General features: G+C 44.8%; 1 protein-coding gene across 2 annotated transcripts in view; it reads left to right on the forward strand.

Annotated features, from left to right (window-relative positions):
- Positions 1-18,365, forward strand: part of LOC141152857 (uncharacterized) — a 36,233-nt gene extending 17,868 nt beyond the window's left edge. The window contains exons 2-3 of one of the 2 annotated variants that reach the window (XM_073637503.1): positions 10,391-10,496; positions 16,906-18,365. In XM_073637503.1, coding sequence (XP_073493604.1) covers positions 16,914-17,837 — 924 coding nt within the window. In that variant the 5' untranslated portion in view covers positions 10,391-10,496; positions 16,906-16,913 and the 3' untranslated portion in view covers positions 17,838-18,365. The remainder of the gene's footprint in view (positions 1-10,390; positions 10,497-16,905) is intronic. The other variant, XM_073637504.1, reaches the window with a different exon arrangement.
- Positions 18,366-26,355: the final 7,990 nt, after the last annotated feature.

Raw genomic sequence — 26,355 nt, forward strand, 5'->3', positions numbered from 1 at the left:
TACAGTTGCACATTTTGGAAGGTAGATTCTAGTGGCTTGTGAAGTTCGACATCCAAAACTTTTACACCTCCTCCATGCCTGTTCTTCGCCCAACCCACACCCCATTGCCTGGTCCTTGAATGTCTGATTGGACACCGGTTCTACTGATGGAACATCCCAGCATTCCGCACAAGAAACCTTCCAAAAGCTCTAGTTTGAAGGTGGTAGAGGCCCGAGAGCCAGACTTTAAGAAAGCTAAACCTCTGTAGGATCTAAAGTTGTGTTGGATTATAGAGGGCACAAGAGGCACCTGCCCTAGACCTCCACCGCCTGACCTAAAAGGTCTCTACCACTGCCCCCACCCTGACAAGGCAGGTTTCTTCAATCCAGCTACTAAAAAAGACCTCTAACTTGCCATAAATATGTAATTTCAGGTGTAAATGCCGCTGTTCTCCTGAATTCTGGGCCTCTCCATTCCAGAAATATGGTTCCCTCTTTCCTGAATATAAACATAGTCCCTGTTAGACAACTAGGCGTGGCCCTAATGAATTCTGCCACAGAGAAAAAGTTGTGGATCTTTGTTAAAGAAATAGATTTATATACATGAAAGATGGAGCCATATCTCAGGATCGGAGAGGCGCAAAAACAAAAGAAAAACATTGCTGGATTCAGGAGAACAGCGGCATTTACACCAAGTACAAAAAATAACATTTATAGCAAGTGACAGGTTTTCTTTGGGCCCCTGCTCTGGCATTCACATTCTAGCTACAAGTGCTAATTTTCCCTTATGGTCTTCTTTTCATGATTGCTCCTCCTGACAGTCTGGTCGCTAATTCATCTACTTTTGTAGGCATGACTTGCTATTTGGTCAACTGAAACTTTCAGGTGTCCTTCAACATCACTCAACTAGTCAAGGAAAAATATAGCCCACTTCAGCACTTAAGAAAGTAGACACTGCTCTTCTGCTGGCTTACTGTCTTGTATGGGACAACTGGTTGGGATCTTGGCCATAAAACCCAACTTTCAGAAGGACCCAAAATGTATTCTCCATTTTGTCCACCTTTGCTTTTGCCCACCCTTATCCCCAGATATCAGACTTATCTAGTATTTATCTTGCAGATTAAGATTTAGTGAAGACATTGCAGCCAAGCTGTAATGCTGAGAAGTTCTGTACGGATTTGGGATTCCCAGCTGATACTGTTCCGGTGGAGCTTCCACACCCTCTGCTTCACGCTCCTTAATCTCTCTCCGCAAACGCCATGTTTTCTAATCCCTCAGAGTCTGCTGTTTGCCAGATATAAAACCACAGTCTCGTGAGTGCTGCAGGCTCCATATGCTAACTCCTTAGTCTGCTAAGCCACCGCACCATCCCGGTATCTGAAACATTGCTAAAGTGTTAGTCTATATCGTAGAAAGGTTTTTTACAATGCAAAAAGGTTGAGTTACTGGAAGTATATTTAATAAATCAGATTCAGGTATTTGAGATCTTTGAGCTAGACCACATCCAATTATTCTTTTCTCCCCGCCTCTCAAACATATGTTCTAGTACATACAGGTCATCACTAATATCAGATTTTGTAAAACAATCCTGTAGAATATTTAGAAATCTTGCATTTTATTTAGGTCTTCATTATTGGATAACTATGATAGGACATCTCTCCATCATATTCATTCAGCATCTGCAGATAGATTTTTAGTTGACTGCATAATGATGCACGACATTGGTACCTATAACAGATCTCTTCATTTGTATTGGGGTCATTGTGGTCCTATAAGCCTGGTTCATTCTGTATTCTCCAATAAGGATTTGTTGTATGAAAGCTATCGGAGCTTCACAACACAATGAATAGGGACTTTGATTTTTCAAGTATATATTGGTCTTCTGTCCATGGCTACATAAAAGTACCACTCCGGGACTAGAACTAGATAACTAGAACTGTGGGTTTGCAGTTCCACAGTTCAAATCCTGGAGTGATCTGACTAGTCATAACTCTGGTCACATGGTGCAGAAGAGGACTGGAGTGCAGCTGGAAACAGCAGAAGATGACAGCCGGTGAGTATTCTACTACATACGGGGAACATACATTATTTATACCTATTCAATGGTGAAATTTATAAAAAAAAGTCTGCTATGGTACTGTCATGGCACTGTTGCAGGATATTCTGATGCTAGGGTTCCTTCCCTATCGCTCAAGCTAGGGGGTGCTCTAGTCTATCCCTGCTCCCCAAAATACTTATGATGGTGAAGACGCTGGGGCCATGTGCCTTGCTGAGCTCCTAAATCAGCCCTTATCTGTCCCTTCCACCACCCAGGGAAGTGGGGAGTTGTAGTGTATAAAAATACACAAACCAGACAAACAAGGGAAGTTGAACAGGGATAAATGAAAATACCAATCATAGAAAAATGCACTTCAATACAACAGAGTCGAACACAGGGGAGTTAAGGAAGGAAAAACCAAATAGGAAAGGATGAGGATATGCAAACAGACAAATCACCAAGTGACAATCTTTAGAACAACACTCCAAACACCTTCTCAAACAACCAGCACCCCCAACTCCAGAACCAGGAAGTATGAACTAATACTGGCAATCTCTACGTGCCAGAGGCGAGGGGAGTGGCCAACACTGAACAGCTGAGACGAACATAGCAGAAAAGCTTCAGGAGCTCTCAATTGAACAGATTAACCTCTGCACTACCAGTAAGGAGGAAACCTGCACTGTTTAATAAAACGGTGAAGTGCTTCTAACCAGTGCAGGAGTATGTGAAAGCAGACACCATGGTTTCATGGTATACCCGTGACAGGTACTTTAAGTAGCCATGGACAGAAGACCAATTTATAGTTTAAAATCAATCAAATTCAATCAAAATACCACGCCAGGCTTTTTAAATTTTCTTTTCATTTCACCACCAGATAGAATGGTCACGTTATTTATTGCATGATACAAATTGAATTCCATAAATATCTACCTAATAAAAAAAAAAATCAGAGCATTTTGGGGGGGGGGGATGGTAAAGGAATGAGGTCTAGACTTATTGAGCCCTTCCTTTGTGTTGCATCACTTACTTTGCATACTAGCAAAAAGCCTATTGCATAGTCACAAAGTGGACAATTCCTTTAAGGAGTAACTGTTTGTTTTTTAAAAAATATAAATAGAAAGAACAAGATGAAAAGGAATACCAGCAACCCGATGGTTTGATATTATCAAGATAACGGTGGAGAAGACTCTGGTGGGCCTATCTAGGCTTGCACAAGATCGATCTTCCTAAAGATCGTTCAACCATCAAGTTGCCATGGCTTGACAGAGCCGAAGGCCGCTAATTAATAATAATAATAATAATAAAAAATCAACAGTACAAGTGCAAGTAAGAAATTTTGTAATACATCTTACTGGAGAAATCTGCTTTTTTTCTACTCCTGGACTTAACATTCATCCCTAAATTTTGAACTCATGAGTAAAATCTTTCTTCATTGAATGCAGACTTCTCTCCATCACTCAGATAGGAGATGACAGTTGGTGCTCATAAGGTTCTAGGAGAACTTGCAGTGGAATGTCTGTGCCTCTAGCTCCTCCTCCATAGAATTTTAAAATCACCAATCGTCATCTCCAATCTCAGTAAGGGGAAAGTCAGTCTTTACTCTAAACAGATTTTACCCCTGAACTGAGAATGAAAAATCATCCCAGACAGAGAAGGAAGCAGATTTCTTTGATAAGACATATTTACAAAGTTGCTTATTTTCATGTACATAATTGACTTTTGAAATCCAAATTAAAATGATGGTTATTCCTTAAGTAACATGAAGAGGTTGAACACTTTGGTCTCGTAAAAGCAGGAGTATCCATTGTGGTCACCTCTGGTGGCTGGCCATTTTTGCAATTCTCAGGACTCGTTTGTGCGCAGCATAGAAAGTTTAGTGTCCTCTTTAAGAAGTCTAAGGACTTTTTCATTTCAATTGGAAAATCAAGTTTTTCACTGGAGTCTCCCTTTAATCACAGATAAGAAGCCGACTCCGACTCTTCGAATCCATTCCCCTTCTATAATCTTCATGCTGTAAACACTTGTGATACTGTCTACTTCATTTCTGTTCCTTCAACTTTTTTTTTTCTAATGTGGATATTAAATGAAGAGTCAATTCATTCTTTTCCCTCTGTAGTGACAAGATTAAAAATTAAATTTATACATATTTCATTTCTACATAATAAAGCCTTTTTGCAAAAAAGGAAAAACACCACCGTTACTCTAATTAAATCAGAGAAAAGTGCCTGCAGCAATGTTACAGTGTAACAATTAGATGTCTGCCAGGAACCAGCCGTTTTAGGTCTAATACTCCTCTCCAGACTTCCCCATAAAATATGTTCCTAATCTTTTTCGGTGACACCGTTGAAAGCAGCCATTTCACTTTTTAAGGGTTGCTGAAAGGACATAGTATTGGGAATACCCGCGTCGGCTGCTTGTATATTCGTCTTTACAGAAATGGCTGGATTGCTTACTTAAAGACAATGCCACCTTAAATACACAATTCTCATATCCATAAACCGAGGATCTGTGAACTTCATGTTCCTTTGTTGCATATTCTCACTTGAGACTTCTCCTGTGCTGCACCTATTCTGTAGAAATCACTGTTCATGACCTTCAGCCTTGTTTCCAATATTCCGAATTGCCTAAACCAATGACCCATTTAACCTCATCCTACGTTACTGCATATTCTCACTTGTGACTTCTCCCGTGCTGCACCTACTCTATAGAAATCACTTTTCGGGACATTCAGCCTTGCTTTCAATATTATTCCAAGTTGCATAAACCAAAATGACTTCTGAACCTCATCCTTTATTGCATAATTTCTCTTGGGACTTTTCTCGTACTGCACATACTCTCTAGAACTCACTGACCAGGACCATCAGAGTTGCTTCTAATATTCCAAGTTCTCCTAAAAGTCCATTTCTTTTGAGAAACCCTACATCACATACTCATAGTTCTGGCCTGAACTGGTCATAGATGCCTCCGGTCAACACAGTCCTCAACTGGCTACTCAAAATACATCCCTTATTGTATGTTCTCGCACCAATGCTGTAGAATTCAATGTCCAGGACCATCAGATCATCTTTTTTTATTCCCAAGTGCCCTAAAACTCAATTTATTTGACACAGCCTATATCACATTATCAAAGTTCTTCCCAGACAAAGTCATATATCTCCATTTCATACTGTACCCAACTAGCTTGCCACAATGCATCCCTTATTGCGTGATTTTGCTAAGGGAAATCATGCTGCACATATTCTGTAGCACTGACTGCCTCAAACTTGCTCCTTAAACTTCCCAATTGCTCTGAAAGTCAATTTTGATGATGCCCATGTCATATAATCATAGTCTTGACCTGACCTGGTCACCAACACTTCCAGTGAACATATCCTCATCTAGTTATGACGAGCCCAGTGGATGGGGAGGACTCGGTTCCCGGGCCTTGTTGTTAGTTTCGGGGGATGTCGCGGTAGTCAGCTCCCGAGCCCGTACCCTGGGCCTCTCTTTAAAAGGGTGGATAATTATATGAAAGTTCGTGACGCCACCTGTGGTGTCTGGTGAGGATCACCAGTGCTGCGGCAGCCCGCTGAGGCCGGTGTTAAGGCAGCTTGGGTGGAATGGCTCCCCACAGGTGGAGCTAGGCCTCAGGGCAGCATGGATGTAGGGATGCGGGACAGTGGGGGGACCCAGCCGGGTCTGGAGAAGGATAGGCAAACACACAGTTTACTTCAGTACCTTTTACTGATGGGTGTTCAGGCACATTCCGGAGCACTGTAGGGTGAAGGGTGCATATCAGGCTTCTCCCCAGTGAGCGGGTATAGGGCCTCCTGTTTCTTGCCTTTGTGTAGTAAGTTTTTGACCTGCCTGAAGCTAGACCTAACTTTGTCTCTGTCCTGCACTGGCTGACTTTGTGGTAGGGCCTTCTCTTGGAGTACACGCTCCCAGCTTGCGGGGCCTCCGTGACTCCTGGCTCTGGTACGTATCAGCTCTTGGGTGATCCTGGGACCAGAAGTCTTCCAGGGGTCTCCGGTTGTCTCTACAGGGGGATATACGGCCCTGTAGACGCGGACCTGGTGTCCGGTATATGTTTCCTGGGGTGAGCTTGTACAGCTCCTCTGCCCCCAATGCTACTCACTCCTCTAGCCTTTGGCCTCGCTCGAGGCCCTCACTAGGCTATACACATTAGCGGCAGCTTGCCGCGCTTCACCACTCTTATGGCGTCGGCACTCCTTAAGCTCACTATTCTGAGCTACAACTGAGTCTGACTAAACTGACTGAGCTCCACTGCAGTATCACTTCTGCAAGGGCTCTCCTCAGACTGAGCTCGACTCTGCATTCAGACCTGTACTTGCTGAACTCTTCAGAGGAACTACTGACTGCCTAACTCCACCTTCCCTATTTATATCCCTATCCGGGCTCCCTCTGGTGGTCTGAGGTGGAAGGTGGAGGTGTGTGTATGCTGTGAGAGCCTCTTGTGGAGGAATCCGTCCACGCACCCCTCTAGGATCTGTGGCACTAATGCGCATCAGGGGCGCCACAGTTACAGACAATGCATCCCTTACTGTATGTTCTCACTGAGGACTTCCCTCATGTTGCACCTATTCTGTAAGAATTATATTCCAGGATCATAAGATTTACTCTTAATATTTCTAATTGTCTTTCAAACTCAATTCTATCAAGGAAGTCTAGGTCATGTAATCATAGTCCTCCTTACCTGACTTAGCCACAGCTAGCTTTTTGACGACAATATGGACTAAAGATAACAATGCATCCCTTGTTGCATATCCTTACTCAGAATTTCTCTCGCTCTGCACCTATTCTGTAGAGTTCACTGGCCCTGACCATCAGCCAATTGCTTCTCAAACTCAATTTCCTAAAAGAGGCTTATATCATATGATCATAGTTCTGACCTAGTTATAGAGACCTCCAGTCCACACGGTCCTCAACAAGCTACACACAATGCAAAACTTAGCACTTTACATTCTCAGATACTCTCTGTGTGATTGGTTCATGCAGCTCTAGTATAAACTTCTATTACCAATACAAGGACCCATCACTTGGACAAAATTAACACCATGTACCTTTAGATCAAATCTCCTATTTCATTTAGGTTTTTGCCGTAATATATAAATGAGAAGGGCAAATATGCAGAAATTCAATTCCCCAGATTTGCTTCAGCTTAGCCGGGAAATTCAACCTGTGTCAAACTTAGTCAACATGAACGGCTGGTAAAAGCCGTTTATTATGCTCTGGATTGTAAAAGGAGGGGCTTATAGGGAACCTGTCACCAGGTTTGGCCAATATGAGATATGGCCGCCACCTTTCAGCCCTCATATACAGCATTTGATAATGCTGTATATCTGCCCCCAACCCAACCTGCAAGACAAGAAAAAGAGCTTTTATTATACTCACCTGGGTGGCGGTCCCGTCTTGGTGCGGGAAAGGTCAAAGATCTCCCGGCGCTTTCGCACTGCAGTTCTTTGCTCTGCCCTCAACAGGGCAGAGAAGTACACCTGCGCAGGAGCACGATGCTGGGGAGACTGTGTGGATGACATAGGGACACGTTATCCACACGAAGCAAGAAGGAGGACGGTGATCGTAAGAAGAAGGGAGGCGCCGGACCAAGACCAGCGACACCCATCGGACCAGACCGCTCCCCAGGTGAGTATAATAAAAGCTCTTTTTCTTCTCTCTCAGGTTGGATCGGGGGCTTATATACAGCATGCCTGAAAGGTGGTGGCTGTATCTCATATCGGCCCAACCTGGTGACAGGTTCCCTTTAAAGTGGTTGTCCGGAACTTTAACATTGATGGCCTATCCTTAGGATAGGTCATCAACGTTTGATCGGTGGGGGTGTGACACCCGGCACCCCCACCAATCAGCTTATCCCAGTGTCAGTGGCGGCCAGAACTGATCAGTTACTAAGCTGCACAGCACAACTCAGTCGACTGTATAGTGGCCACAACCAGGTACTGCACATCCGCCCCCTTTTCAAATCGATAGGTGATAGATGTGCAATACCCAGCAGCGGCCACTATTCCATTGACGGAGCTGTATCTGAGGAGTTCCGGCTGTCGTCAAGACTGGGAACAGCTGATGGGCTAGGGGTCAGGGGTCGCACCCCCACATCTCAGACATAGATGATCTACCCTAAAGATGTTAAAGTCCTGGACAACTCCTTTAACATAAAAAAACAATGTACTCATCTGGCTCCTCATCTATTCAGACACCACAACTCCCCACCCAAGCCTCTGATTGCTTGCTCTCAACCTCCAGCTCCAGTCTTACAATTTCAATCTTCTTCACGTTTTGGAGCTGCTGGGGATGAGGAGGCCTCATGCAACATCATGTGCAATGTCCCACAATATGATACCGTCACTTGAGACATCGTCCACGTTACAAGAGCCAACTAGTTAAGACGGCACAGAAGCCCGGAGCAAGAGGGAGAAAGCAAGCCAGAGGAGGACTGGGTGGAGGAGATGCAGCACCAGGACAAGTGAGGTGCAGAGTGAGAATAATGGGTTTTAATTTCATTTTAACCCCTTCCATGTCCTTAAAAACATAAAGTAAAATGGAGGCCAGTATGCCAATCAAGTCACCAAAAATTTGGGTTTTGAAAAATTAGAATTTTTTGTGTGCAAATTGCCTCTTCAGAGAAAAAGCGAACTTGAACTCTATAGCGCCACCTATTGGAAGCAGCGATCCTACAAGTCACAATCAACCCTTTAATGAGTCGTGCAATATGACTTAGGATAAAAGCCAAATCATAATCTCAATTTGCAGTCACGTTGTTTCGGGGTGTTTCAATCAGAATTTTCAATCAGCCTCCTTACTTTGACATGCCAGAGCCGGTGTGTCACTCTCCCCAAGGAGAAACGTTACCCCTTAGACCTCAGTCCAGAGCCTCTAACCTAGCCAAATCAGTTCTCGTACTTTGCACTGACGAGGGCAAACAGCCCGAAACACCCATCACTGACCAAGAAGGAGAGTGATGGGGTGCTACGCCAGATGACCTGGCCTCCACAGTCACCAGACCTGAACCCAATCGAGATGGTTTGGGCTGAGCTGGACCGCAGAGTGAAGGCAAAAGGGCCAACAAGTGCTAAGCATCTCTGGGAACTCCTTCAAGATTGTTGGAAGACCATTTCCGGTGACTACCTCTTGAAGCTCATCAAGAGAATGCCAAGAGTGTGCAAAGCAGTCATCAAAGCAAAAGGTGGCTACTTTGAAGAACCTAAAATATAAGGCATGTTTTCAGTTGTTTCACACTTTTTTGTTAACTATATAATTCCACGTGTTAATTCATAGTTTTGATGCCTTCAGTGTGAATGTACAATTTTCAAAGTCATGAAAATACAGAGAAATCTTTAAATGAGGTGTGTCCAAACGTTTGGTCTGTACTGTATATATGTACCTAATATATACACATATTTCGATATGGTCCTGTATTAATTGCAGTGCTGATATTTTAGGCTACAACTCATAAAAAATAATGAGATTTTCGCATTGAATAAGAGTATGGATTTTTCTTTAAGGTCACTTGCTAATTATCTCTGGAGAACATTACCCTTGCAGATGACAGCAAGCACCACGCAAAGTGGATCATCATAACTTAATAAAAGCTAAAACCGAGCATGGTTGTCATAGCCCTGCCTCGGTGGTTGTTAGTAGCACAGAGCAGGATTTTCTTGTTTAAGGTCACTCGCTGATTATCTCTGAAGCATTGTTTATGATGGCCCAACGAGAAGAAACGCCTGTTGTCTGGTAAATGCAGATATTGTATATTACTAGAAACATGAATTATTAGAAATTCTTCCTGCTGAAACATAGGAAGCGTAAAGCCTTGTGATTTTGTGATTTTGTAATAGAAAAAATTATTAATAGCGTCCTATAGATATAAGCTTCAAGGCAACAGAGATAAAATTAGGGGAAGTCAGGGACAGAGCTAGGAACGAAGTCTGCAGCAAGTAATAGGTCAACACCAGGAGTACGATTACAGATTCTAGGTATAGTACCAGGAGGATGGGTCAGGGACATGGAAACAGTCAGGAGTCAGGACCAGGAGTAATAACAAAAATTATCAGGAGAGGTTTCCAACTGATGGACCAATTTTGGCAACTGAACCCAAAAAGGTTTGGCACCACCATGCCGAATGTGGCTGTTTTGGGGACAATCTTATTCCTAAGTTTGCATTTTAAATGTTAGTAAGTATGGGTGTCCGAAGGACAAGGAAGAAGCATACTCAAACAATCCAAGGTCAGGAACAGGAGGAATCCAAAACGTCCAAGGAACAAGGAGCTACAAAGGTAGAACCTTGACCACCAGGCAATGTGTGGCCAGTGGATGCATGTTTTAATAAATATCTTCTGGTGATGGTTGCTCTTCCAACAGGATGGCCCCGAGTACTGGGAGCAATAGGTCAGAAGAACTTGCTGCTGCTGGAACTGGACAACGTGGAAGGAGGAAAGAACCTTGATCACCAGTCAATATTTGGCAGGTAATTACCTATTTATATATGTCACTGGGTCTGACATCACCTGGTGCTCTTTATCCTACTAAATGGATACTGTTGAGTGCTAGGGAACAATAGAACGGAGGTCCAAGCCATTAGGTCGCTGCTGGAGCTGGGCAGAGTGATTATCAAAGTCTTATGCATATGACAAAACAGTGCATGAGAGCCCATACGGCACCATATGGAGTTCCTACGAAGCCGTATACAATAGTATCTTGCGTCACTGTATTCTTCCCTAAAAGCATTGCAGCATCCATTGAACATGAAATTGATGGACCTTGGTGGTAAAATATGGTCCCATAGAAATCAGTAGGTGTTACAATAAATATGGCTCCATGCAACTCGAACCTTGACTGGAGCCATAATAAGTTTACATGCATGATGCCTTCAGCATCAAAATATGAAAAATTCTCAAAACGAACCAAAGAGAAGATTTCTTTTTGAAAAAATGCTATCAATATTGTCATCATGAGCCACAAGAGACCAGACGACGCGAGCCACAAATGACCTGATGACGCATCATAAAAACAATCCCGGAGGAAACGTTCAGTCATACGATGACAAGCATTGAATAAAGAGGTTCACCAGTTTGATTCTACAACCTTATGAAAACTATGAAAAAAAATTCAATGTGAACTCTCAGTCGTGGTAGCTTAATATAGAAAAAAAATACTAAAAACATCTAAACCTTGTGTTTCTTTCACAGACATATTTCAAACTCTCAGCAAAAAAAAAAAATAAGAGTAATATGCTTGTAAAGCGCTGTCATTTTGGTAGCAGACTGAAAGCTCTCAGCTGTCAATCAGTGCAAACATTTAAGTCAGACACCTCGGGCTGATATTCTATCAACATCACTTTGTCAGCAAAGTCATCTACATTTCCTCAGGATTACCATGCATAACCAGTGCTGAGTAAAGATCGACGTGAGAGCCAGGGTTAGCCAGCTCGAGGAGAAGACCTTTCAATTCAGCCACAGTTGCAAAAAAAAAAATCAGCAGCTTGGGCATAGAGCCAGTAATAGCATGATGGAAAGCTTAGATGTTTAGGACTAGGCCACCTAGATTCTCCAAAAAACGTTCTCAATATTCTAGGACAGTCGCTGACTTCCAAAAAACTAGAACACTCTTCTCTGGCTGTCATCACAACAATCAAGAACATAGCTATGCAGACAAATCTGTGAAAATCATCATTTTTTGTTCAGTATTCAGTACCCATAAGAACACAAGTTGCAGAGTGAGAAGGTTCTAACGTACAAGCAGGACCAAATCCTGGCCGTTTTCTTGGATGGTAGGATGTGGACCATCATACTACCATGTTAATAACAATTATACAGTCTCTAAATATTGCTACAAAAAAAGCTGATGAAGCTGATAAGCCCCTGATGAAACACAATGTGTGAAACGCGTCACAGACTGGCTGGGCATCTTGACTTTCCCATTACCTCTGGTTAGTATATTTCTATCGGACTCTATTATATATGTACAGTTGAAAGCAGAAGTTTATATCCACTATATAAGAAGACACATATGCATGTTTTTCTCAATATCGGACATGAAATCAGAATAAACCTTTCCCGTTTTAGGTCAGTTAGGATTACCATCATTTTTAATATTTGCCAAATGCCAGAATAATGAGAAAGAAAGAAAGTTTTAAGGCATTTTTAATACTTACTGCAAAGTCAAAAGTTTAAATACACTAAGATTACTATGCCTTGTAACAATTCTGGACTGCCCATATGAGGATGTCATGTGTTTGGAAGCTTCTGATAGTTTTTTTGGCAACATCCGAGTTAATTAGATACACACCTGTGGATCTATTTTAATGCACACCTGAAACACACTGCTTCTTTGTGTAGCATTATGGGAAAGTCTAAAGAAATCAGCCAAGATATCAGGAAGTGAATTGTGGACTTGCACAAGTCTGGCTCATCTTTGGGTACAATTTCAAGATACCTGATGTTGCCTTGTTCATCTGTACAAACAATTATACGCAAGTACAAACAAGATGGGAATGTCCAGTCATCATACCGCTAAGGAAGGAGATGGGTTCTGTGTCCCAGAGATGAACGTGCTTTGGTCCGACATGTGCATATCAACCCAAGGACAAAAGCAAAAGACCTTGTGAAGATGATGGCGGAAGCTGGTAAGATTGTGTCAATATCCACAGCGAAACTAGTACTGTATCAACATGGGCTGAAAGGCCACTCTGCCAGGAAGAAGCCATTACTCCAAAAGAAACATAAAAAAGCCAGAATAATGTTTGCAAATGCACACAGGAACAAAGACCTTAATTTTTGGAGACATGTCCTGTGGTCTGATGAAACTAAAATTGAACTTTTTGGGCTTAATGACCATCATTACGTCTGGAGGAAAAAGGGAGAAGCTTGGAAGCCTAACAACACCATCCCAACTGTGAAACACGGGGGTGGCAGCATCATGTTGTGGGGTTGTTTTGCTCCATGAGGGACTAGTGCACTTCACAAAATAGATGGCATCATGAGAAAAGATTATGTGGCAATACTGAAGCAACATCTCAAGACATCAGCCCGGAAGTTAAAGCTTGAGCGGAAATGGGTCTTTCAAATGGACAATGACCCGAAGCATACTGCCAAAATGGTAACAAAGTGCCTTAAGGATAGCAAAGTCAATGTTTTGGAGTGGCCATCACAAAGCCCTGATCTCAATCCTATTGAAAATTTATGGGCAAAACTGAAAAGGCTGCGAGCAAGACGACCTACAAACCTTGATCAGTTACACCAGTTTTGTCAGGAGGAATGGGCCCAAATTCCCACCAACTATTGTGAGAAGCTTGTGGAAGGAGATCCCAAACATATGACCCAAGTCATTCAGTTTAAGGGCAATGGTACCAAATACTAATGAAATGTATGTAAACTTCTGACTTTGCAGTAAGTAATAAAAATGCCTTAAAACATTCTCGGTCTCTCATTATTCTGGCATTTGGCAAATATTAAAAATGATGGTAATCCTAATTGACCTAAAATGGGAAAGGTTTATTCTGATTTCATGTCAGATATTGAGAAAAACATGCAGATGTGTCTTTTTATATAGTGTACTGTATGTAAACTGGTTTCAACTGTAGATGGTTTCACTATATATGTGCTTTCACTAGAATGGCTGCCACCATGGATTATTAGAATTATACTTACTATTTACTCTATACTATCTGCACTTGAATATATGTATTTTGGTCTCAGGTGACACTCATATATATGAATATATCATAACACAAGTCATCTTTACCTTTGGTTTATTCTGAGGTTCTTGATTTGCCCTGCCACTTCAGCCTTTTTTCTCCTTTACATTGTGTAGATTATATGTCATGTTTTTATACAGATTTTTTGTATTTTTTTTACTGTGTACCAATAAAGCTTATTATAACTTATGGTGATATTTGGTCATAATCATGCTTTCTTTAGTGGGTTATACGTATTTGCATGAGGATTTTATTTCTGCACTACATTGGTTTTATTAGTCCTTAAATTTTGCCACCTTATAGGGCTCAAGTAATTTTACCATAAAGTGTCTGCTAGAATTGTGAAAAAAGATTTGCAAGTCCCTAGTCTGGCAATCACCTTCAATAGTCTTTGGCCACCAGACCAGAGTCCTGTGAACCACTTTTTACCTGCAATATCCCCAGCACCTCTTCTGATTACCAGGAGACTGTGACATTATGACGCCGCTAGGACTTATTCATCAGAAGGGGATGCTGAAGGTGTAGATGGATCACACAGCTCTGGTCCAGTAGTTACAGACTACAGACGTGGCTGTTGGACCAGGGTCCTTTGAGTTTTTTTCCTGTGGCGTTTGCATAGGAGGCATTACATGACACTGTTATCTGTGATATGTATGACACTAATTCTTGGATTAGACACATACTTGCCAATTCTGGGCAATTTTTCTCTGGTCCCACCAAACTACCCCAAAATCTCCTAGAAACCAGCAATTACGAGAGCATTCTTCATCCAGGAAAGTGGGGAAAGGAGCTAGGAGAGGCGAGTTGTGGAAAAGCAAAAGGGTTCCACCATACAGTTGGGGCTAAAACAAAAAATTGCTTTGCTTGTCGTGATGTACAATACAAAGTTATATTGTGGTACCGTGCTAGCCAGAAAAATCAATGTAAATACTTTTATGCCAAAAATTACAAAAGTATTCTCGGAGTGACACCTTTATTGGCTAACCAGAAAAAAATATATATATATATATATATATATATATATATATATATATATATATATATATATATATATATATATATATATATATATATATATATATATATATATATATATATATATATATATATATACATATACATATATACACACAAGCTTTCACTGCACAGAGGCTCCTTCGTAAGGCAAGATTACAAATGAATTCATAAGACAAAAGGCACAACATTTGAGAGATGTTTCAACAAGACATTTGTTCATGAGGTGTAAGTTGTGATGCCTCCTACTGATAAGTTCGGGAGATCAAATTAGTTTTTTTGTTGCAAAATGAGAGTCCTTGGGAATGTTTAATTGCCTGAAGGTGTGAATTGTGTCCATGTAGTGAGTCATAAACCCAGGTGTTAGATTGAGTCCTGTTGTCAGGGAATTGAACATCCTTATCAATTTGAATTCCCAAGGTCGTCCTTGAAGTGACCTTTTAGTATTAAAACTTTTAGATCTTTCATACAGTGTCCCGGGGCCAGAGAAATGTTTTTCCAAAGGCGCGTCCAGTTCATTCTTAATTGTGTGTCTGTGTAAATTCATTCTCGTTTGCAGTTTTTGCATAGTTTCTCCAATATAAACTCCTTCTGGGCACCTTGTACATTGTATCATGTCACCACAATGGAGGATGTACATGAAAAGACATCCATGATTTTGTAGTCCTGATTTGTGTTTGGTATATGGCCTGTATTTGATGTTAATATGTGGGTACAAGTTTTGCATTTTTTTGTTTTTGCATGGGAATGTGTCCGTTACTGATCGTGAGGAGAGGACACTTCTGACAAGGAGATTCCTTAAGTTAGGGGGCTGTTTGCAGGAGAGAAGTGGTAGTTCTGGGAATATTTCTTTCAGTTTGTGGTCTCTGTGGAATATGGGGTGGAGATCAGCTCCAATTTTCCTTAGGATGTTCATGTGGGGGTTGTATATGACCACAAGAGGTGCCCTGTTGTTGTCCTCCCTTTGTCTGTAATTCAGGAGGCTAGTTCTTGGTATCCTTGTAGCTCTGTGGATCTGATCATCTATTACCAGTGGATGGTATCCTGGTTGTAGGAATGTATTCCTCAGTGATAATAGCTGCAGTTTTCTGTCCTTGCTGTCTTTACAGGTTTGAATGTACCTCAGAGCTTGACTGTAGATGATGGATTTTTTTGTGTGTCTTGGATGAAAGCTATTCCATCTAAGATATGCCGGACGTCCTATGGGCTTATGGTAAATTGATGTTTGTATGGTGTTGTCTTTGATGTATATGGTCGTGTCCAGGAAATGTATTTGGAATTTTGAGAAGTTGAGGGTGAGCTTGATGGTTGGGTGGAACCTGTTGAAGTTATCGTGGAAGGTCAGCAGATCATCTTTGAGCCTGTCCAGATTATTAGCAGATCATCAATGTAGCGGAAGTATGCTAGGGGTTTAATAGAGCTAGATGACAAAAAAGTCCTCCTCTAGTTTGGCCATAAATAGGTTAGCATATTGTGGGGACATTTTGCTTCCCATTGCGTTACCCATACATTGTTGGTATAAACTGTTCCCAAAGGAGAAATAATTGTGATGGAGCACACACCTGATGAATTGCAGAGTTGGTTCTGTGGCCAGATTGTTTTTTTGTAGGAAATGTTTGCATGCTGCAATCCCATCCTCATGAGGAATGTTGGAGTAGAGAGACTCTACATCCATGGTGGCTAGTATTGTGTCCTCCGGAAGTGGGCCCAGGGCTGACAGTTTGCAGAGAATATCCGTGGTGTCCTGGATATAGCTGGGTGTGCGCCTCACCAGGGGTTTCACAATGTTCTCCACCCAGCCTGAGATATTTTCCTTTAATGTCCCAATGGCAGAAATGATTGGCCTCCCAGGATTACCTTTTTTATGTGTACAGGGTGGGCCATTTATATGGATACACCTAAATTAAATGGGAATGGTTGGTGATATCAACTTCCTGTTTGTGGCACATTAGTATATGGGAGGGGGAAAACTTTTCCAAATGGGTGGTGACCATGGTGGCCATTTTGAAGTCGGCCATTTTGGGTCCAACTTTTATTTTTTTCAATGGGAAGAGGGTCATCTGACACATCAAACTTAGAGAATTTCATAAGAAAAACAATGATGTGCTTGGTTTTAATGTAACTTTATTCTTTCATGAGTTATTTACAAGTTTCTTATTGTTTACAGCCATTGACATGTCGCAGAGGTTAACACATGAGGAGCGGATAGAAATTGTGTTAATGTCTGGTGAACGCAGTACCCGGGTCATTGCAGCAGATTTCGATGCAAGACACCCTACGAGACCACCCATCTCCCTTGCTACAGTTAGCAAACTGCTTGCCAAATTTCGTGAAACAGGTTCAGTGTTGGATTTGCCAAAATGTGGACGCAAGAAAACTGTCACTAATGAAGAAACATCAGTGGCTCTCCTAGCTTCATTCAGCAAGAGCCCACAGCGTAGCACTCGCCGCACGTCACTGGAGAGTGGCATCAGTCCAACATCCCTTCGGCGGATATTAGCTACTCACAAATGGCACCCTTACAAAATCCAGCTGCTGCAGCATCTCAACGAGGATGACCCAGATCGGCCCAATGAATTTGCAGAATGGGCAAAACAAAAATTGGAACAGGACCCTCAGTTTACACAGAACATTATGTTCAGTGATGAGGTAAACTTTTTTGTGAATGGTGAAGTTAAAAAACAAAACCACCACTATTGGTCTGACACTAACGCACAGTGGATAGATCCCTCCAAGACTGTTGGAACACAAAAATTGATGGTATGGTGTGGTATATGGTGTGCAAAGATAGTGGGGCCATTCTTCATCAATGGAAACCTCAATTCCACGGGATATCTGAAATTGCTCCATGATGATGTGCTGCCCTCTTTATGCACTGAAGATGGCATGTTCCCAGAGTTTTTCCAGCAAGATGGTGCAACACCACATTATGGGTGTGAGGTCCAAGCATTCCTACATGAGCAGTTTCCTGGAAAGTGGATTGGTCATCATGGGCCAGTTGAATGGCCACCAAGGTCTCCCGATCTGACCCCCTTAGACTTTTATCTTTGGGGTCATCTGAAGGCAATTGTCTATGCTGTGAAGGTACAAGATGTGTAGCATCTGAAACAACGGATACTGGAAGCCTGTGCTAGCATTTCTTCTGTGGTGTTGCTATCAGTGTGTCAAGAGTGGGAGAAGAGGGTTGCATTGATAATCCAACACAATGGTCAGCACTTTGTTTTCCAATAATTTTATTAATTTTAAATAATTTTATACAAAGGAAGGAAAGGGAGAACTAGGGAATGGTCAGCACTTTGAACACATTTTAAAAGTGGTCATACACTTGTAAATAACTCATGAAAAGAATAAAGTTCTCAATAAGTTTGATGTGTCACATGACCCTCTTCCCATTGAAAAAAATAAAAGTTTGACCCAAAATGACCAACTTCAAAATGGCCACCATGGTCACCACCCATCTGGAAAAGTTTTCCCCCTCCCATATACTAATGTGCCACAAACAGGAAGTTGATATCACCAACCATTCCCATTTAATTTAGGTGTATCCATATAAATGGCCCACCCTGTATTTTAGGTAACAAGTAGAAGGTACCTGTTTGGGGATTGTCTGGTATTAGTTCCAGCAGTGATGACGAAGTAGAATCAAACCCATTGATAATATGTGTTAGTTCCTCTGTGTATTTTTTGGTGGGATCTTCCTTAAGTGGAGTGTAGTATTTTATATCCAAGAGTTGTCTGTGTGCTTCCTGGATGTAATCTGACATGTTCATAATGTATGACTACTACATGTCCTAAATAGTGTTGAGCAAGCACTAAAAAGCTCGGGTGCTCGAAGCTCGGGCCGAGCTCACCGTGATACTCGGGTGCTCGACCCGAGCAACGAGCCCAATGTTAGTCTATGGGAGACCCGAGCATTTTTGCGGCGGCACCCCCAGCAGTCTGTAGAAAGCCTAAAAGGTGCCCAAAACGATAGTGACAGTGCTCAAAAGACATGGGGACAGCATGGGGATCGCCCCTGGAAGCATTTCTGACCCCCAGGTCACTGCTGTCAACAACGTGGTCAGAGGTATTAAGCTACTTTTACGGGCTCACAATAAAACGTTCAAAACGAAACTGAAACGGTTTTCCTGTGAAATATGTTAAGGAATTTCTTTTCCAGGGTAAAGACTTGTGTATAAGGTAAAATAAATAACCAAAAACAAAAATACTCCTCCACACCTTGGGCTATTGTGGCGCCCCTGAGGGTTCGGTCGCCACAAGGGGGGATACTGCAGCCTGTCAGCAGGTGTAGTGTCTCCTCACCCAGGTAAGGAAGGTGCACTGGTCAGGACCCTGAATCTACATTCAACACTACACACTCCTGACCTATGGGAGGCAAATATGCACCATAGTGCTGCCTCAGCAGGATCACGAGTGGGGGAACCAAAAGTTAGGGGAACCATGTAGTGGGTGAAGGGTAGAACACACTTTTAGCTTGCACACATAATTTCATACTTAATACTCAGCCATTTTGGGTTGAAGGTCCCTGGATTGTAAACTTCAACACTGAAAGTGGATCCTGTGTGGACCTGCAGTGGATGGGGACGTGGCCCTCGTGCCCTGGCCTTGGGGCGAGGGGCAGGTTGGAGATAACCTATGTCTCCACCTGGTCAGGGACCATCACCATAAAGGCCCGGAGTTCAGGAGTAGAGCTCCACAAGCAAAAGGATCCCGGGGAGCACGGACGGAGCGGCGTACACCACCTGTACTCTCCATTCTGGCCCTGCCAGAGGGACTCCTGCTGCAAGAGGGGTACCGGCCCCCGACATCTGACTTTGCCACTTCACGTCTCTGTCAGATTAGCCTGGTAGGCTACAGTGGATCCCGTCGGGTGACAGGCGGAACGGAATTGCCGCCTTACCCTATATCTGTGCATAGTCCAGAGGGAGACCCAGCCTTTGCACACAGGAGAGGTTCAAAGGGGTCTGTTAGGAACACTCGGAAGGTCCTGATCCAGGCACCTGAAGCACCTGGGTGCGCTGAGCCCTCATCCCTGGTGGCCGCAGTGATCCGTGAGGAGCAGGGAAAAGCTTGCGGCTGCTGTCTAAAAGAACTGTGAGTAAAAACCCTGGAAGATCATCCCTGTGGCCTCTGGACTCTTTATTACACACTGCACCACACTGCGCCCAGGTGACAAGGACCACTCTCCCCATCCTCCTGTCCCATCTGCCCTGAGGCACAGCTCCGCCTGTGGGGAGTTATACCATCGCAAGCTGCCACAACACCCGGCCTCAGAGGACTGCTAGCAGCGCTGGTGCCTCATCACCAGACACCGCAGGTGGCGTAGTCGTTAAAACCACTCAAGCCTGAATGCCCTAACATCCTTTTTAATGTGACGGCCCTGGGCACAGGACGGGTCCGGTCCACGACTGCATCCCCTCTAACATCTGACCCGGTTCCAAGTACCCCCCACCATCTCTTCCCAGGGCAGGGCTGCGAGCGTCACACAATGTTGACAAGTAGGATTTTTCATGCGTTTTTGCACTTTTGTATTGCTTTCAACCGTGACAAATGCATTCCCCGGGAAATGTCATTTTAACATTTTACAACCTTATCTGGCCATGTGCTGTGTGACACATGCATACAGTGCTGAAAAGACATGGGAACAGCATGGGGAAGACCCCTGGAAGCATCTCTGACACCCAGGTCACTGCCTAAAAGTGTGCCCATCAGAAGTGATCCTTGCCGCATCAGAAGATGCGGACTTGCAACTATCCCCGTGCAAGTCCTTGTCCCAGGGCAGTGTTCAATTGTACCTCCCCCATTCCTTGCAATGCAAGCGCAAATATGCAGCCAACCACCCACCCACCCGCAGGCTGCAATGCCATACTGCTAGCTTGCACTTGAAATGGGGCCTTTTAGTTTGGAGTAGGCCGAAGCTGGCCACTACCTCATGGCTGCTTCGGCGGCCTGGTATCCATACTCAGTCCCCAGCCGCCCGGCTTCCGGGTGTCCACACTCTGTCCCCAGCCACCAGGGGGCGGCCGGGTGTCCATACTCGGTCCCCAGCCGCCCCGCGGCCGGGTGTCCACACATGGTCCCCAGCCACCTGGGGGGCGGCCGCGTGTCCATAAATGGTCCCCAGCCGCCCCCATTTCTCCTGTCACCTTCCCACACACTTTTCTTAGCCTGGCCTGCTTTAGGGCAGCATTGAAGGAGCCCAACAGAGAACCAGACTCCTCCGGTGGGCCCTGGCTTCTCCATCAGGGGAGTTGAGAGTGCCAAGGTGAGGAGCATGATGATGATGATAGAAGTTAACATCTGCTTTGTTTTCTTGGAATGCAAGTGCATGTATGTAGTAGCGGCAAGGCCTGAGGTGGTCAGCGTTTTGGCGCATATCCTACCTCCTCCGAGGATTGCTGGATGTTTTCCTGCTAATATCCCAGTTCTATGACTCCCGTTAAAACAAAGCTTCAGGTGATAAATGATGGATGAGGTGGTGGCAAAGGAGAAACAGCAGGAGGAACAGGGACCATTCACATAAATATCAGGCCAATCAACCACACATGTCTTGTAGGGTATATTTCTATACCAAAAGGAGTGAATCGGCTACACAGTTATAGGGCATACAGTGAGTGCAATGCCTACCAAAAATTTAGAGACACTCCAATGCCCCTTAGAAGTGACATGGAGGTCAGAGGGCCTTAACTAAACCATTTTTTCCATTAATAGCAACTGGGTCTCCTGTGCACTTTTGGCCTAAGCAGTGAATGGAAGGCTTTCCAAAAATTATGAGGAGCTGCAATGCCCCTTGAAACAGATGTGGATTACAGCGTACTAAAAACCTTCTACCCATTATTGGGGAGTGGGTCTCCCTTAGTGTTCGCCTATGCATTGAAAATTAAAAGTTGACTAAAATTAGGAGGAAATGCAATGCCCGTTGGAAGAGTCGTGGAGGTCGCAGTAGCTTAACAAGATGGTTTTAATGCCCCTTGGAAAAGTGGTGGAGGTCACAGTAGCTTAACAAGATGGTTTCAATGCCCCTTGGAAAAGTTGTGGAGGTCACAGTAGCTTAACAAGACAGTTTTAATTCCCCTCGGAAGAGACGTGGAGGTTGCAGTAGCTTAACAAGACTGTTTTAATGCCCCTTGGAGAGGTTGTGGAGGTCACAGTAGCTTAACAAGACTGTTTGAATGCCCCTTGGAAAAGTGGTGGAGGTCGCAGTAGCTTAACAAGACGGTTTTAATGCCACTTGGAAAAGTGGTGGAGGTCACAGTAGCTTAACAAGATGGTTTTAATGCCCCTTGGAAAAGTGGTGGAGGTCACAGTAGCTTAAGAAGACTGTTTGAATGCCCCTTGGAAAAGTGGTGTTGGTCGCAGTAGCTTAACAAGACGGTTTTAATGCCCCTTACAAGAGCCATACAGTACAGCATCTTAATAACATTATTCCCATTATTGGGGAGTGTGTCTCCCATTGTCTTTGCTTATGCCTTCCAAGCAAAAGCAGACAAAAATTAGGACGGAGAAACTTGCAATGCCCCTTACAAGAGCCGTGCAGTACAGCATATTACAAACATTATTCCCATTATTGGGGAGTGGGTCTCCCATAGTCTTTGCTTATGCCTTCCAAGCAAAAGCTGCCAAAAATTAGGAAGAAATGCAATGCCCGTTCGAAGATTCGTGGAGGTTAGAGTTAATTAAAAACAACATTTCAATGCCCCTTGGAAGAGCTGTGGAGTTCAGAGTGGTTTAACAAGACGATTTTAATGCCCCTCAGAAAAGTGGTGGAGGTCACAGCAGCTTAACAAGACTGTTTTAATGCCCCTTGGAAGAGACGTGGAGGTCCCAGTAGCTTAACAAGATGGTTTTAATGCCCCTCGGAAGAGACGTGGAGGTCCCAGTAGCTTAACAAGATGCTTTTAATGCCCCTCGGAAGAGACGTGAAGGTCGCAGTAGCTTAACAAGACGGTTTTAATGCCCCTTACAAGAGCCATACAGTACAGCATCTTAAAAAAATTATTCCCATTATTGGGGAGTGGTTTGCCCACAATCTTTGCTTATGCCTTCCAAGCAAAAGCTGACAAAAATAAGGACGGAGTAACTTTCAATAATGGCAACACGGACCACGGTCACCCTGGTGGTATAGTGGTGGTGGAGGCTGAGGATAAGGAGACGAACGTAAAACAGCCGAAATGAGGAAGCGTATACCCATGTGTGGGTGTGAAGCGGTGCATGTGAATACACCTCCCGAAATAACACAGTGGATTTGACTTTATGTTACTCTGCTGTCATTTGGTGGTGATGAGAAGTCTGGCCCAATCCAGCCCTTGTTCATTTTGATAAGGGTCAGCTTGTCAGCATTGTCAGTTGACAGGTGAGTGCGCTTATCAGTTATAATTCCCCCCAGCGGCACTAAAAACACGCTCCGATAACACGCTAGCGGCAGGGCAGGCCAGGACCTCCAAGGCGTACAGAGCGAGTTCATTCCAAGTGTCCAGCTTGGATACCCAAAAATTAAAAGGCACAGAGGAATCACGGAGGACACTGGAACAGTCGGCAAGGTACTCCCTCACCATCTTTTGAAACTTTCCACTCCTTGTGAGAGTACCCCGCGCCTCAGGGTCTGTCCGAAGGGAGGGTCTGAGAAAACTGTCCCAGAACGTTGACAGTGTTCCCCTGCCTCTGCTGGATTGGAGTTGCGTCTCTCTCGCATGTACGCCTTGGTTGGGCAACGAACTGTGACCTCTGCCGCTAGCGTGTTCAGATGGGAATTTTTTTAACAGTTGTGCAGCAAGGGCCTTCTGGTACTGCCCCATTTTTGTAGACTTCTCCACCTCAGGAATAAGAGTGAAAGTTCTCCTTGTAGCGGGGGTCTAAAATTGTCACCAACCAGTAATGACTGTCACCCAACACTTTGACAATGCGAGGGTCACGGTTAAGGCAGCGTAACAAAGTCAGCCATGCGTGCCAGACTGGTAATGGGCAAGACTTCCGTGTCCTCACCAAGATGACGACTGACCATGCTCTCCTCCTCCTCCTCCTCTTCCTCCTCCTCCTCCTCCTCCTCCTCCCCCCTGTCCTCAGGCCACCCACGCTGAACTGACGGTATGACAGCTGTACAGGTACTACCGTCTACAGCGCATGATACAAGCTCCTGTTCTTCCTCCTCCTCCTCCTCCTCTCCCTCTCCCTCATTGTCCCCCAATGCACGTTGGGATGAGATGAGGCTGGGCTGTGTGTAATCGACCGCTACGGCTTCTTGATCAATCTCATCATACTCTGGCTGCAATGCCTCCTCTTTGTAACATACCTGGCGGCGTCCTTGCATGGTGGTCCATCTCCCACTGTGCAAGAGAGCGCACTTGATCTCCTGTCCAGAGTGTCTCTCTGGCTTCCCTCCATGCTGTCTGTTTGTGTCTGTCTCTGCTGCTTAAGGGCGGCGCCCGATCACTTCCTGCTTTTTGTACCTGCTGTGGGTCACACCCCTTGTGCGTCCTCAGCCTATTGCTGTCTGACACTTGGTATATAGCTCAGCAGCTCCCTTCTATCCCTGCCTGAGCATAGTGTTTCCTTCAGTGTGTGCTTGCATTCTGAAGGTGCCAGGTCCCGTCTTTGTTTCCTTGTCTGCCTTTCCTGGAGGCTGTATTTCCAGGCCTGTCTGAACTTAGTCCTGTATGTCTCCTGCTTTGCGGTATCAGCTCCCGTGTCTGAACTGTGTCCTGTATGTCTCCTGCTTTGCGGTATCAGCTCCCGTGTCTGAACTGAGTCCTGTATGTCTCCTGCTTTGCGGTATTAGTTCCCGTGTCTGAACTGAGTCCTTTCTGTGTATCTTGTCTGTCCTGTCTGAACACGCTCCTAGCCTGTTCCTCCCGCCTTCTAGGGGCCGATTACCTAGACCCGCTCCTGTATCTTGTCTGTCCTGTCTGAACACGCTCCTTGCCTGTTCGTCCCGCCTCTCTGGGGGCAGTATTCCCAGACCCGCTCCTGTATCCCGCTGCAGTGTCGGTCTCCTCCGTACACTCAGTTCCAGTCTGAACTCTCTCCTATCCTTTACCTGTTTTGCCTCTATGTCCGTTCCCTTCCTTTTTCTGCAGAGTCTGAACTCGTACCTAACTCCTGCCTGTTGTCTCTGTACTCCCGTTTGTGAGTTTGTGGTCCACTCGCTACTTCACTGCAAGTACCCTGTGGGTGTCTGGCTCTGTCTTTCCCTTCCTGTCTGTTCCGTGTGAACAGAGTCCTGTCCTGCCCTGCTTCTGCCCGCTGCTCTGGCAGTCCTGTCCTGCCCTGCTTCTGCCCGCTGCTCCGGCAGTCCTGTCCTGCCCTGCTTCTGCCCGCTGCTCCGGCAGTCCTGTCCTGCCCTGCTCAGCCTTGTCTGCACTCTAGCTGTGCTTGCCTGTAACCCTCTGCCTGTATTGTTCCTGAGTCCCGGTGTGTACTGGGTCCTATCCCGCCTGTGTTCCTACCTGCTAGTGCCTCCCTGTCTGCACTCTAGCTGTGCTTGCCTTTACCCCCCTGCCTGCATACCCGCCTGCCTGCATACCAGTCGTGCCTGCCTATACCCACCAGTCTGTGTGCCAGCCTACCAGCCTGTTCCTGTATTCCCCTGTGTGGGGCAACAGCCGTGTCCGGGGTCTGTCCTGGAGTAGCACCTGGTCCCTCTGCTCGGTTCCTCCTTGGTGCACTGGCGTCGTATGCCGTCGTGCGACCCTGGTCGGATCGGGTGAATACTTAGTCACGCCCCTCCAGGCATTCACTCTCCGGCACGGTCCAGTGGAATCACTACAATCACACGCACACGCCGCTTAGCCCGGGCGTGTGCATAACACTCTTTAATTCTCTGCAGAGAGCGTTGCAAAAGACAGACAAGTGGAATGCTGACACTAATGATGGCGTCATCGCCACTCACCATCTTGGTGGACTCCTCAAAGTTTGTCAGGATGGTACATATGTCAGACATCCAAGTCCACTCACGAGGTCTTATGTGTGGAGTCTGACCTGAATATCGACGGCCTTGTTGCAGTTGGTACTCCACAACTGCTCTCTTCTGCTCACAGAGCAGTTCCAACATGTGGGGACATCACACACCAGTCGGTGTGACGGAAGCTGCAAACGCTGCTGCAACACAGCAAGGGCTGCCGAAGCTGTAGCCGACTTGCGAAAATGAGCTGACAGGCTGCGTACTTTGACGAGCAGATCTGGCAACTCGGGGTACGATTTAAGAAACCACTGAACCACGAGGTTAAGCACATGAGCCAGGCATGGTACGTGTGTGATCTCACCTCGCCTCCGACCCGCGACCAGGTTATGGCCATTGTCATACATGACCATGCCTGGATGTAGGTTCAGCGGTCTCAGCCACAGATCTGCCTGCTCTTTCACAGCTGTCCACAACTCACAAGCAGTGTGTGGTTTCTCACCTAAGCTTATGAGTTTCAGCACAGCCTGTTGCCGCTTGGCGGAGGCAGTACTGCAGTGCTTCCAGCTTGTAACTGATGTGGTGATATCTGAGATGGAGGCTGAACATGAGGAGGAGGAGGAGGATGATGTGCAGGAGTTGTACACTGTGGGGGCAACTCTGACAGACATAGGGCCCGCAATCCTCGGTGTGGGGAGGATGTGTTCCGTCCCAAGGTCCGAC

The sequence above is a fragment of the Phyllobates terribilis genome, unplaced genomic scaffold, assembly GCF_046119375.1.
Source record: "Phyllobates terribilis strain yellow unplaced genomic scaffold, ASM4611937v1 Scaffold_7__3_contigs__length_470593459, whole genome shotgun sequence".
Taxonomy (NCBI): Eukaryota; Metazoa; Chordata; class Amphibia; order Anura; family Dendrobatidae; genus Phyllobates; species Phyllobates terribilis.